This window comes from Neophocaena asiaeorientalis, unplaced genomic scaffold (genome assembly GCF_003031525.2).
Source record: "Neophocaena asiaeorientalis asiaeorientalis breed wild unplaced genomic scaffold, Neophocaena_asiaeorientalis_V1.1 scaffold11, whole genome shotgun sequence".
In the NCBI taxonomy this organism is placed as follows: Eukaryota; Metazoa; Chordata; class Mammalia; order Artiodactyla; family Phocoenidae; genus Neophocaena; species Neophocaena asiaeorientalis.
The window spans coordinates 310,909-324,190 of NW_020173124.1; the positions used below are offsets into that span (position 1 = coordinate 310,909).

At 33.8% G+C, this 13,282-nt stretch overlaps 1 protein-coding gene across 1 annotated transcript in view; it reads right to left on the reverse strand.

The window, feature by feature from the left end:
• LRP1B (LDL receptor related protein 1B) overlaps positions 1–13,282 on the reverse strand; it is a 1,787,379-nt gene that overhangs the window by 260,904 nt on the left and 1,513,193 nt on the right. Inside the window, exons 44-47 of the mRNA XM_024744102.1 lie at positions 11,321–11,513; positions 10,563–10,688; positions 6,693–6,821; positions 4,398–4,517 (exon numbers count right to left, since the gene is read on the reverse strand). Of these exons, the coding sequence (XP_024599870.1) occupies positions 4,398–4,517; positions 6,693–6,821; positions 10,563–10,688; positions 11,321–11,513 (568 nt within the window). The remainder of the gene's footprint in view (positions 1–4,397; positions 4,518–6,692; positions 6,822–10,562; positions 10,689–11,320; positions 11,514–13,282) is intronic.

The following is a 13,282-nucleotide window of genomic DNA, read 5'->3' on the forward strand; positions in this document are numbered from 1 at the left end:
CTGATGTCTAAAGCTCTCAGTCATGAAAGGAACTGCTACAAAGGTGCAGTAATAAAAGGTTGATGAGGATTTGGGGTTTTGCTTTGCTTCCAAAGGATAGGAAACCAAAAATAATTCCTTGTGATATCCATTTCCACTCTGTAAATAGATTCTTTGACTTGTGGCACTAAAAAAGAGTAATGTTAATTATTATTAACATCTAAATTAAACAAACAAAACTGTAATAGTACCTCAAATAATTTATGGATGATTCCACCATAGCCTCTCTCCACAGCCTATCAAAATCTCTCTTTATTTATTGACATTTTTATTGTACAGTTTAAATTGTGTTATATTTTACTTTATTTACATTCAACAATAACACGTGGTTTGCGTGTGTGTGCATATATACACACAACAAAGCACTGCATCCCTATGTTGCACTGACTACAGAAACAAAGAAGGAGTGACTGGAAGAAAAGGCTTGGAGAAATCATTCATTTTTCATTCTTCCTGAGCCTGTTCATGTTCTTTTTCCTTCATTATCTTTTAAGTGCTGTAAGTGTCCATGTGTTTGATGGACACAAATCTGAATTAATGCTTTATAAGAAACTGGCTTATGGAAAAAGGACCCAAATAAGTCTTTCCTCTATAGCATGAAATGTGCCCTACAAGGATACCATGTGAACAATCTTAATATGAGAGAAAAATCAAATCTAAAAGATGCAAGTGTAATAAGTAACCTTTCATCTAAAAAGCTACCCATTTATTTATCCTAAGGAAGCTAGTCCGTTTACTCAAATTTATTAATTTTTAGTATATAATATAGCGTGTGCTTGAGCATTTGCAGTTTCAAATGTACTGCATTAGATAGGAAGAAATTCAAGGCATAAGATTTTGTTGTTGTTTCTTAAGATATCCAATTGTCATGATCTCTTTACTATTATTATCACAAAAGAAAAGTTTTGACAGAAACTTGATTCTCAGAGTAGTTCTGTCCCCAAGTATATGGCTGAGATGGTTATAACACAGAAATCGAGAGCTTAGATTTAAAAAAGGGGAAATAACATTTTGAGTTATTTTATTGTTATTCAGCAGCTGATATTGATATCAGTAGGCGGGATGAAACCTATCTACACTTTTGGAAGACTTACGGCTTCAACCAGCCACATAAGAGTTTAATAAACACATACCATGTACTAGGTACTATATTTCATAAACCCAAACACACTAATTTACTTACTGCTTTTCAAAAAAAATATTTTCCAAGAAAATCCACAGTAACTGATTACAGTTCTGTAGCTCTTTTTATGAATTTTGTTTTAAAATCTACTTTCTGTATTTATTATTCAGTTCCTTCACATTCTAGCTTGATAATTTTATTTTTATCCTAGCTTAAAGTTTTCATTATATTCTTCTTTCCTGCTTACAAATAACTAATAGAACATACCCATTTTCTGGTCTCCTTCTAGTTTCCTTTCCTCCTTTCTTCCAAATGCTTATCCATTTCCCTCTACTTACTCCCGTATCTTACTACATTTTATCATTTTTAATATTTTATAAATAATATGAAACAATAGTTGACTTAATTTTCAAATGTACTTGGCTCTTCCTAAACTACAGTGTCAACTTAGATAGTAAGCTACTCAAGTGTTTGGTCAAGGTCATATATAGTCTAAGACAGCAGAGTAACTTCTCAGTCCTTTATCAGCTACAAAATAATTTGTACACATTCTACTCACTTCCTCAACTTTTTATAGCCTTCTCGTTACAACTGTACTTCACACATCTTTTCTTTACCATTAACCTTTTTAAAAAATAATCTGTATTCACTGTCTTTACTCTTGCACCATTCATATTCTGTTTCAATCCAATGTGATCTGGCTTTTCCTTGCCATTGCACTGAACTGACTCTCTTGAAGGCAAGCAAGAGATTATCTTCTATTTGCCAATTACAGTGGACACTCCAGTCTATGCATGCCCTCTTGCCTTCTCTGTAATGCAAACTTATCCTCCTTTCTTGAAAAAATAATTTCTTATGAAGCTCTTTTTATTAGTCCTGTGGGACTTTTCCTTTTTATATTAGTATCTTTCATTTTTAACAGGTCATTCTGATGAACTCCCTTAAAACAACTATTACACCATACATCCTTTGAACTCTCTCTCTTTAAGAAGTCCAAAATCAATACTTCTGGTCTAAACCTACTACCTGAGCTCCAGATCTATATTTACCTATATACCTTTCAAACAATTCCATCTGAATGTCTACAGGTGCTCCAACCTCAGAATGTGGACTATTCTTATTATCTTATCCCCATCTAACACAAACAAAAGGCACACAAAAATAAATTTAAAAATTAATGAAAACAAATAATATTTTAAAAGCATACCACACACACACACACACACACGTATCTCTTTTATATATATATAAATATCTGCACTTATACATTATACATAAATATACTTTATACACACACACACACACACACACGTATCTCTTTTATATATATATAAATATCTGCACTTATACATTATACATAAATATACTTTATACACACACACACACACACACACGTATCTCTTTTATATATATATAAATATCTGCACTTATACATTATACATAAATATACTTTATACACACACACACACACACACACGTATCTCTTTTATATATATATAAATATCTGCACTTATACATTATACATAAATATACTTTATACACACACACACACACACACACGTATCTCTTTTATATATATATAAATATCTGCACTTATACATTATACATAAATATACTTTATACACACACACACACACACACACACACACACACACGTATCTCTTCTATTCCCATGTTTCCTCCATGTTTATTACTGCAAAAGACTTGTTATGCTACCTTTTAAAAGGCTGTTATATCTGTCTCTCTATTTTTAGCTTTGGCTGCTGTAACAGGCTACTGTTTTGTCCTTCTGATCTCAGTATTAGAGTTTTCATTCTAAAATCACAGGTTTTTTCCCCGCTTTTTTTAAACTTTCTGGTGACTGCAAGATAAAGGTCATGTTCTTTAACATGGCACCAAAAAAAAAATCTTCATTTCCTGGTTCTTTCTTCTAACTTGCCTCATTTTTTTCACCACTCCCCATTATGCAGTCTGGCTCTAACCATATCAAATTACTTGCAGTTTTCATTATTGGTCCTTCTACTTGGAATTCTCTTCTATTTTGATCATTCTACCTTATTTATACTTTAAGACTCAGCTTAAATTTAATCTAGTCTATGAAACCTTTCAGGATACTTTCAAGCCCCCCAAAAACAAAACAAAACTGTGTTCTTAATAGTGCAATCATAGCACCTTATATTCATCTTCACCTGTTTAAATGACTATCTTTCACTTAGAGTTTGAACTACTTGAGGGCACACATAGAACTCACAAATTTTTTGTCTCAGTCTTTAATGAATTTTACCCAATAGAGTATTTCAATGGATGGAAAGATTTTTAAAGGTAAATTGTTTGGAAAGATCTGTTGGATCCAGGTTTTAGGAGACCTTAAATGTCAGACTAAAAACTTGTCACTTATTCTGCAAACATTGGGATGCTTTATCTGGGAAGTGATAAAAAAGTAAATGTTTACATAGCATTTACTATATGCCAAGTTCTATTCTAATACTGATATACTTATTTAACTATTGTCTCTTTTTCTTACAGCTTGGGAAACTGAGCCACGGGTTGGTTAAGTACTTTATCTAAAGTCATGCAGTTAGTGGTGGGGCTGGGGTTCTATCCCAGGTAGTCTGGTTGCTGATGTGTCACAATCGTTACTATGATGACTGTTAGTTACTTTTAGCATGACTAAAAATTCAGATTTACTGGAAAGAGTAGAAACAGGGAGACCAATGAAAGGGCTACTTTGTTAATCCAGGCTCAAAGTAGATTGAAGGGGAATCTATCTCAAAGAATTGGAAGATTTGTTGATGATTGGACATGTGGGTCATAAAACATGGTGGAAGGAGGAACCAAGGATAGTACCAAGGTTTCGTGTCCAATAAGTAGGAAAATGATGAGAGCATGGGTAGGAGAGAGAATTAAGGAATGAAGGGGGACATTTTGGAGCAGTAGATTCAGTATTAATATATTCTGGTAGAAATGTCCCATAAATAGGGTGGTTGAACTGAAAAGGTGAGAAAGAATTTTGAAGTGAGCAAAGAAAGAAATAGAAACAGAAAATATAGTCATAATTTTCAGTTGACTCTAGTAACTCCCCTCCAATAGCATTTACCAAAGTATGGTCCATAGATGCTAATTGTTGTTATGTATCAAAAGGGGAAAACCATAGTGCTCTCAGGAACACACTTTGGAAGAGTTTAGGAAACACTTAGCATGATAATATTCCGAGGCTGATACAATATGTGTGTACCTTTACAGTCTAATTCATCAGAGTTGTCTCCACAGTCGTTTCCACCATCACATAACTTGCTGTGAGGAACACAACGACGATTGTAGCAGGGCTTGAAACCTCTTCGACAGCTTCTGTTTTCTTACACAGAAAAGTAAAACACATACTTGGAGGGCTTATAGAAGTATTTTTACAAAAAGAAGATCACAGATGATACCTCATTCATAGTAACCGGATTGTGGGTCTATAAAAGAAGTGCCGTGTGGCATCCAAGTTCTGGGTTAGAATATCTGTGCATTATCAAGTAGTTCATGCAGTAAAAAGCCTTTCTGACTGTTTTAACCTCAGTGATTCATACTCGGAGCCCTGGTCAAACTATACTCACATTATTGTTTCTGGCATTTCTGTAAGCTAGCGCAGAAATAAACATGTATCACATACTCAAATCTGAAGAAATGAATCTCTACCTCCAACGTAATAAAGACACACCAACACCTATCCCCTCTCTCCTTTGTACCCCACAAAGATTTTAAAACAAGGAAAAAAGTGTCGAAACATGTATCCCTGAATCAGTGAATCCAAGAGTCACCTACTTATCCATAAATTTCTCTTAGAAATAATCTTAAAATGTCTATTCAAATTTTCTAAGCAGAATAATAATTGCCTCTGAATTCTATTTACCTTAATGAGAGTCTCCTGACATTTTCTGATTTGGGGCAGAAGGTACCACTCACAATAATAACAGCTGCCATTTACTGAAAAGTAATTTTGTGCCAGGCTCTATATTGAGCATATGTAAATGTACATTTGTTTATTTAATGCTCCCAACCATCACCCCATCTAGATTTGCTTGGTAGTGAGAAACTAAAACATAGAGAAGTCAGTACCCTTGTTCATGCTAGTCACACACTAGTACGTTTGGGAACAAAGATTTAACCTCAAGTGTGATTCTAAACTCTGGAATCTATACCTGAGATTGTCAAACTACAGCCCGCAGGCCAAATGCAGCCTATCAGCCTGTTTTTATATGGCTCTGAAGCTAAGAATGATTTTTACATTTTTAAAGGATTGTTAAAAAAATAGAATATATGACAGGAGTATATATGGCCCACAAAACCTATAATACAAGCTGACCTTTTACAGAAAAAGTTTGCTAACCCCTTCTCACACAAATACTACCTGCCTTCTAAGAAGATAAAAATAATGTGAAATATATTCTCAAGCCAATTCATAATAATGTGAATTTGTAAGTTGATTATTATTACATTTTTATATGCTTTAATATTTTCATGGTGTACAGGATATAGCTGTTGATTCAAGCAAACATGTCATTTGAGGTAAATTCCCTAAGATTTCAGTTACATATAAATTATGGACAAATTACATTTGACTGTCATTTTAACCAAGGGTGTTTATTCTGCAATGTAAAAGAGTGACATAAATTTCCCAAAATCCATCCTCCTCTTGTTTTAACTTTCTCTAATATAAGAAAACAAAGGAGAAAAATAGAAGCCAGATATAGCAATTCCAGATATAGATTCCTAAATTTTGCAGAGCATATAATACCAGTACTATTGTATTACAGCACAAAAATAAATCAGACTACTTTAGAAATAATCTGGATCAATTCTATAATAACTATTAATGATTGCATAGACACAAACTTTCAGGAAAAATATTGTTGCAGTGAAGGCAAATAACAGTTGCTTACTAGGGTCCAAAAGCCAGTCTCTACTTCCAAGGGAGAAGGAAAGGTTGACTACCACTTGGTGTCACCTACAGAGGCACAGGTGGTGGAATTCCACACTTAATGGGGACCATGGCTAAAGCAATCAGCCTTTGTACCTAAGGACACTAGCTCTGGGACAATCCTGGAGGCAAAAATAGAATGAATAAGACTTTGATATCAACACAACAACATGCTATTGACTTACGGTGGACTTTTGCTGCAGAGTAAACCTGCAATATCTACCCAATAACTGATATTTCTGACATATTTTTAGGAATGTAAGCCTAAAACGTTTTGCTAATGATGAATAATGAAGCAGCTCAAAAGACAGGGCTCCTGCTGTATTTAAATTTATACTTCATGCATGGAAAACCATGAGGAAATTCTTCAATGAATATCATGTGTTTTGGGTAGGAAATATGGTGCCCCATTTGAATAAGAACAAAGCCAAATAATTTGCCTTAGATCTACATGTTAATGAGAGGCATTAAGGAAATCATACACATAAACCAAATGGAGACAATCACACCAAAAGCTATAAAAAGAATTACATTCTGAAATGAGTAAGTCATACATTGGAAACTCACCACAGTAGAGCAGTTTTTCATCAGATTTATCCTTACAATGAGGAATGCCATCACAGGTGAGCTGGTAATCAATACATTCTCCATTTCCACACTCAAACTCTGAATAAATATTGCAGGAAGAATTTTTAGCTGAAAGGAAAAAAGCCAACGTTTTATACAATAACAAACATTTTTGATGTCATGACAACTGTTTCCCTTAATCTTAATTATAAAAATAAACTAAAATTTATCTAAATATAAAATTAATAAAGGACAGTGGTTTATGGCATTTCTTTACAAAAAAATTAAGAGGAACACTTTTTATTGTGCTGTCTTCAACCTCCCTTTGCAAATTTTTGGGAATTGCCTGACTTTATTTTTCTTTTATGCTTATTTGTGTATTTTGTTAATTATTTGGTGACTGTACATGCATGGAAAGAAGGAGGGGTTTAAATCTGGGGGACTATATTTATGAATCTTGCTTAACAGTGTATGTTAAAAATAAATTTTTAAAAAGAGCCAGTTAAATAAGGTCTGTACATACTGAGAGTATTTTTGTATTTTCTTATTGAAATCTCATGTATTCTTCAATACATTGAAATTTTCCAGTATATAGAGTTCTTATCTTTGAATGCTTGAATTTATTCATTACAAATCTCACCTCCAACTGGTCTTCCTCCCCAACTACCTGCTGAAGAAATCTCTGTAGCAGTTTCTATCAATCAGAAGTACTGGAATTGCTGAAATTACTTTCATCAGCCTCTTGCTCTATCCATGGTGAGAAGTACCAGGGAGCAGACCCTCTCTTCCTGCCACACGTGATCAGTACCTTCTCCTTGAAATGCATGGGAATCTGTAGGATGTGCTGGGGAGGACAATGATAAACTGGAAAGCATGTGCACCAGATGCTTATGGGCTCCAGTGGACTACTGCCATATTGTCCCACTTCTAAATGTCAGGATTTTTATAAGAAATTAAAAGCCTGAGTTTTTATGTGGTTTGCCCAACTTGTGAGCTTTTCTACAGTTAGGTTTCATCCCTGGAGTGCCAGTATGTTACCCTTGTCTTAGAAAGACCTCTCTTGGGGAAAACAGACTTATTTTTATTCTTAAATAATAGATTTACTAGCAAACTTTTGGGATGCAATGTTTTGGTTGTATTACATGCTATTTGCTTGCATGTACTCATTCCATTGCTTGTTGAAAAACTGTACAGTGAAAGTCAGTCATGTTAATTATGTTGGAGGTAATTAGAATTCATTTATTTCTACTAATGCAGGTAACACGACTTAATTTTACAATCAGTTTTTAGGATTTATTTCAGGAATAATTAATTAAACAGCCACAAATACTGTTTAAAGTTTCCAGTGTTTCATTTCTTTATTATCCTAGAATTTAACTCATTTTACTAGAATATCTATCTTATCCACCTATTAAAGACTTATAATTTAACTCTTTAAATGATAGCACCCCTCTCTAAAGGTAATTTTATTTTTCTTGGTGCAGTCTAAACTTCACTGGTCAGTAGCTAAGGTAGAATGCCATTTTAGAGGAAGCAACAAGGAATTAAGAATCTAAAAATATCATTAACTTTAAAGAATTATTGTCTTTAAGAAGAGTGCTGACATTACTGCACACAATCACCTTAGATCATGAACTGAACAAAATTCATCCGTTTACTGAGAGTCCATTAGAATTCCTAACTTATTTTGTCTATTTTAAACATATCCTGTTTAATTTCTCATTTCCAGTGAAAGCTAATTGTTATGATGGCAAATATCATATTTTGCTTTTATAATCGTTGTGCCTTTAAGGAAAAAATGAAAATTATTCATGATAAATATGGTTTATCATGAAAAAACAAACATTGTATGAGCACAATTCTTGCTTAGGTATGTTCATTTGAAGAAATAGTATTGAGTACTTTCTTCCTCTTTCTAGAAACAAAAAATGTGGTTCAGCTATCCTCAATTCTCTTACAAGGTAATTGCTTCATCTAATTATATTTGCCATTCTTATTTCTGTTATGGGTTTTAATAAGGCTAGCAACGTTGTGTAAAATGAAATTGCCTAATCTTTATGTCAAGAGTTATGACAACAAATGGCTTTTCCCTCCTTTGCCCTCGGGTAGGTGTTAGTAAATGGTCCTTCACCCCTGTAATGCTGCCATTAACATTCATAAACTGCTCTGGGTGAACTAATTCAGAGGTCGACACAGATATGCCAGAAACATCCTCATTTCCTAAAGATGGACTTGACAAAAAGAAGCCAAGAGTTACTTTTCAATCTCTCTGCTGGACCACAGGATTTCAATGTGAATGCACAGCGGATACAAGATACTTCTGTAAAGGTATGTCAGCTCTGAGGAATGCAATATCACTCTACAGTTCTATGTGAATACAACTATGCTTGTTTAAAACTATAGTTTTCTGTCTGATTCATTCCCTCTCATCAACAGTGAGAAGCAGGTGGCTTAGTAGGGATAGATGTATCTAATCTATATTTCAGCAATGACAGGCATCCGTTGTATACAAATAAGCCTTGCTGTTCTGACTAAAGGCATTGGTTTACTACTGGCCTGTAGTGACCTGTGAAAGAAACATGAGTGATTCTAATGCATGGCTAAAACTCCAGGCTTACAGATAGCATCAGATCCAGGCCATTACAGCTGAAACCACAAAGGCAAACTGAAAGAGAGAGTTTAAGCAATTGCGTGAGCAATTCAGGGAAGTGTTAGGTGATGAAGAAATGTGGGAATTTGTGGCCCGAATTATTGAAATTTGCTATCTTCTGAACAATTACATCATTCCCTTGTTTTCTTTGGCACATTCTTAAATAAAAGTCTTTTACTTCTTTTGCTAAGAGATGCCCTTTTGGGTTCTGGTACCAATTTGCAAAGTGAGAAAATACGTATATGTTCTTGCATTAGGTGCAGTAGTTTTCAAAGTAAAGAAAACGATGACAAAGTGCTCATATTAAAATAAAGAACAGGCAAAAGAGAACATCTTGGTATATAAAGACCAAAAGAAGACTAAAAATGAAAAATACTTACAGCTTATGATACTAATTTTTATAATGTAGATATATGCAGCTCTATTGATTTTCTAAGAGGAAATATATGAGATGAGGATACAGATGAGGAGAAAAAATACGTCAAAAATTGACACATCCTAAGAGTGAGTTCACCAATTTCCAATTTTCCAAGATGCTTCTCTCCCATCTTTCTTACTCATGAATAGTCTTAATATTAAAGAGAAATTAACCCTTTTTATGTTGCTGGCTAATTTTTCATGGCAGTATTGGAACACTTGAACCCTTATTTATAGTGGAAACAGTTTTGGTAACTTAGCTGTTAGTAAGTATTTATTGTAATGGTACTAATTAAAGATTGCAATGCCTTTGGGAGATATAAACCATGCAAGGCTGCAACGTTACATTTTTAATTAACAGTTTGGAAATGATTACAAATAAACTGTGGGAGCCATTTTTTCTCATTTACATAGTCTGATGGATTGTGAATGGGTTTACTACAAAGCTACTAAGCTACTGCCTATACACTGCTTTATTTCAGCTTTAATTAATTTCACTATTGACTGAATCCTCAAAGTCATAAACACAAGTTTTCAGATGATCATTGCTTGTAGGTATTTCGCTAGCTAATCCAACATCTTCCAGCCCAGAATCAGGGGGACACAACATTTGTCACTGTTTGGGTTATCATTACCTATCACATGGTGCTATAGGTAGAATAGTAAACTGAGTTCTTTTTAGAAGGGAGAGATAAGACAACCAGGCCTCTAATAGTACAACTTCATAAATATACTCAAACAATTTCAAGGTCCATGTGTGCCATTTTGAGCAGTTATATCACATTTCAATTCTCTTTACTTACTCACACATCTGTTGTCATTCAGCAATATTCTATCCCCCCTGCAGGAACAGTTCACTCTTCCATTAGGAGTTAAAAGGCACAGGTCATGGCAACCTCCATTCAGTAACGCACATGGAGAAAGTTCACCTGCAATGAACAGGTTTTACTGGTGACATTTTATATTGAATTCCTAGTCTATGTTAATATAGATTAACAGTAAACTGCTAGACAGCCTCAATCTCTCAAAAATATCTCATGAACAAGGAAGATTTGGGATTTTTAAACAAATCTAAACATTCCAAAAGATAAGAACATTAAAAATATGTAATAAATCTCTACATTTTCTAACATATTTGTCGTTCAATGCACTAGTACCTCTAGAAACCACATGTGTACTGCAGACTGCAATATTGTAGGTATTCCAGTGATTAAAAAAATTTTAAGGCCAGATGCAAAGCTTGTTTATCAACAAGTATTATTTTCTTGGAAACGATCTGAATGTTCAAAAATATGAGGAGTGAGCAAGTATGAAATAGAAATCCAGAAGCAAATAATTAAAAATGAATTGTTCCTCTGGTGATAAATTAAGAACTACAAAATTTTCCATAAAACTTTCAGATAATTTCAATATATTAGATAGTCAAAGCCTGAACACTAGCCCCAGAAACAGTAAGAAAACAAAATCCAACTAAGTATTACTAAAAACATAAATACGTTTTTTGAGAGATTATATAATTGAGAAATATATTTGTAACTTACAAATAAATATTGTAACTTACAGCTATTGGTGTCGTTGGCAACAGCTATGATACCCATTGGTTGATGTGGAATATCAGAACGAAGAATTTTTGTATCTCCTCCCGTGTACTTGTTGGAACGCAGGATAGCTCTTCTTCCCCAGTCTGACCAGAAGATATAATTGTCATAAACAGCCAAACTGAGAAAAGCCCCTGGCCCAGATTTGACAATCACCTGGAATAAAGTAAAATATCATATTTTTTTAAATGAAGATATCCTCATCTGTTTTTGCTCAAAAGAAAAGAGATTAAGATTATTTCTGATTATTGAAATAATCAGATAAAAATACATTTCACTAAATGTATTATCATAATGTGTTTATAGTTTATTTTAAATGTCTTAACCATCCTTAGTTTTTGCAATGTTTACTTAATATTTTGCAGTATATTTCTATTTAATAATCATTCAGTTTGTTTAAGCAGCTGTGTCTATTTAGCATTATAAACCAAAATCATCATGACAACAATATGAGACTATTAGTATTAAACATTTATTTATCATTATTAAGAAATCTTTAGATATACAGTAAACACTCACTAAGCTCTCAGAACTATATACAGAATATAAAGTTCAACTGATCCAGGTTATTCCTTTAGGAAGCTTACAACATGAATAAGTTAACCAGATATACATGTATTGGCAATAAAAGTTTAAAAGCAAAGACCAAAAAGTTTCACTCAGACCAAGATGAAGTAAAAGGGTGTAGATTATCCTTCTCAATAAAACAACGAAAAAAAAAAAATATATATATATAAAAGGAGGCTTTTCAACACATTGGATATCAGGTAAGGAAGGACAGTGATTCCTGAGTAACAGGAAATAAACCAAGTGAGTCCCATAACCTCCACTGTTTATAGCCTGAGACAGATTCCAGGTAGCAACACAGTGCAAAGAAACCCAACAGAGTCCAGGGAACTCTCTGAGTGGATATAGCTGAGAGTTACGGGAGGGTAATATGGTTAGCTCTTACAAGGCAGAATGTTGGAGAGAAGAAGGCAACAGAGAGAGACCTCTGGATATCTGCACAGGGTCCTCCTGGAGTATTAAGCACAGTATGTGAGACAGTTACTGCAAGCTGGTGAAAGAGTCTTGCAAAAGGATTAGAGAGAAGAGTTTCCAAAATTTACGTGGGTCCAAGAATCACACTTGTTAATGCCAACCAGACTTAAAATCTTTGTAATTCATGGGACTCTGAGTAGAGTACTTGGAAGGGTCTTGGCTCAGCAGCGGGGAATAATTAACCCTAAACTCTGTTCTACTCCAGTCTCTCAAACCTTAACAGCAAATCCTGAAAGGATCAAACTCTTTCCAGGTAGCTTAACTGTTTCCCAAAAGAATGCTCAAGAATTTTAATGGTAATATGTAAAATTTTACCACTAAACTACTATGGAAAAAGAGAAGAAAAGTCGCAAATCTGTGACCTCAGCTTCCACCTTAAGAAAGTAGAAGAGAAAATGTAAGTTAAATCCAAAATAAAGGAAAACAAAATAAAAATCAGAAGAGAAAGCAAGGAAATAGAAAACAGGAAAAAATCAGAGGAAAATCAATGAAACTAAAAGATGGCTCTTTGATATCAATAAAATGAAAAACACATAATGATGAAGTGAGTTTTATCCAAGGAATACAGAGTTATTTAACATTTTAAAATCCTATCAGTATAACACGCAAAATAAGAAAACTCATATGAAGGTCTCAGTACAGAGAATTTATTGGTTGGATCTAATATGCATTCCTGATAGAAACTCAGACTAAAAATATGAATAGAAATAAAACTAGGAATAAGACAGGAAAAATCATTCTTACTACTTCTACCCAACATTGTCCTAGAATTTCTAGCCAGTATAATTAGGCAAGAAAACAAAAATAAAAAGCATTCAGATTGGGGATCAAAGTCTGATCGATCACCTAGGCCTGCCTTCACCAAGAATCTTGTTAGGTCAGTT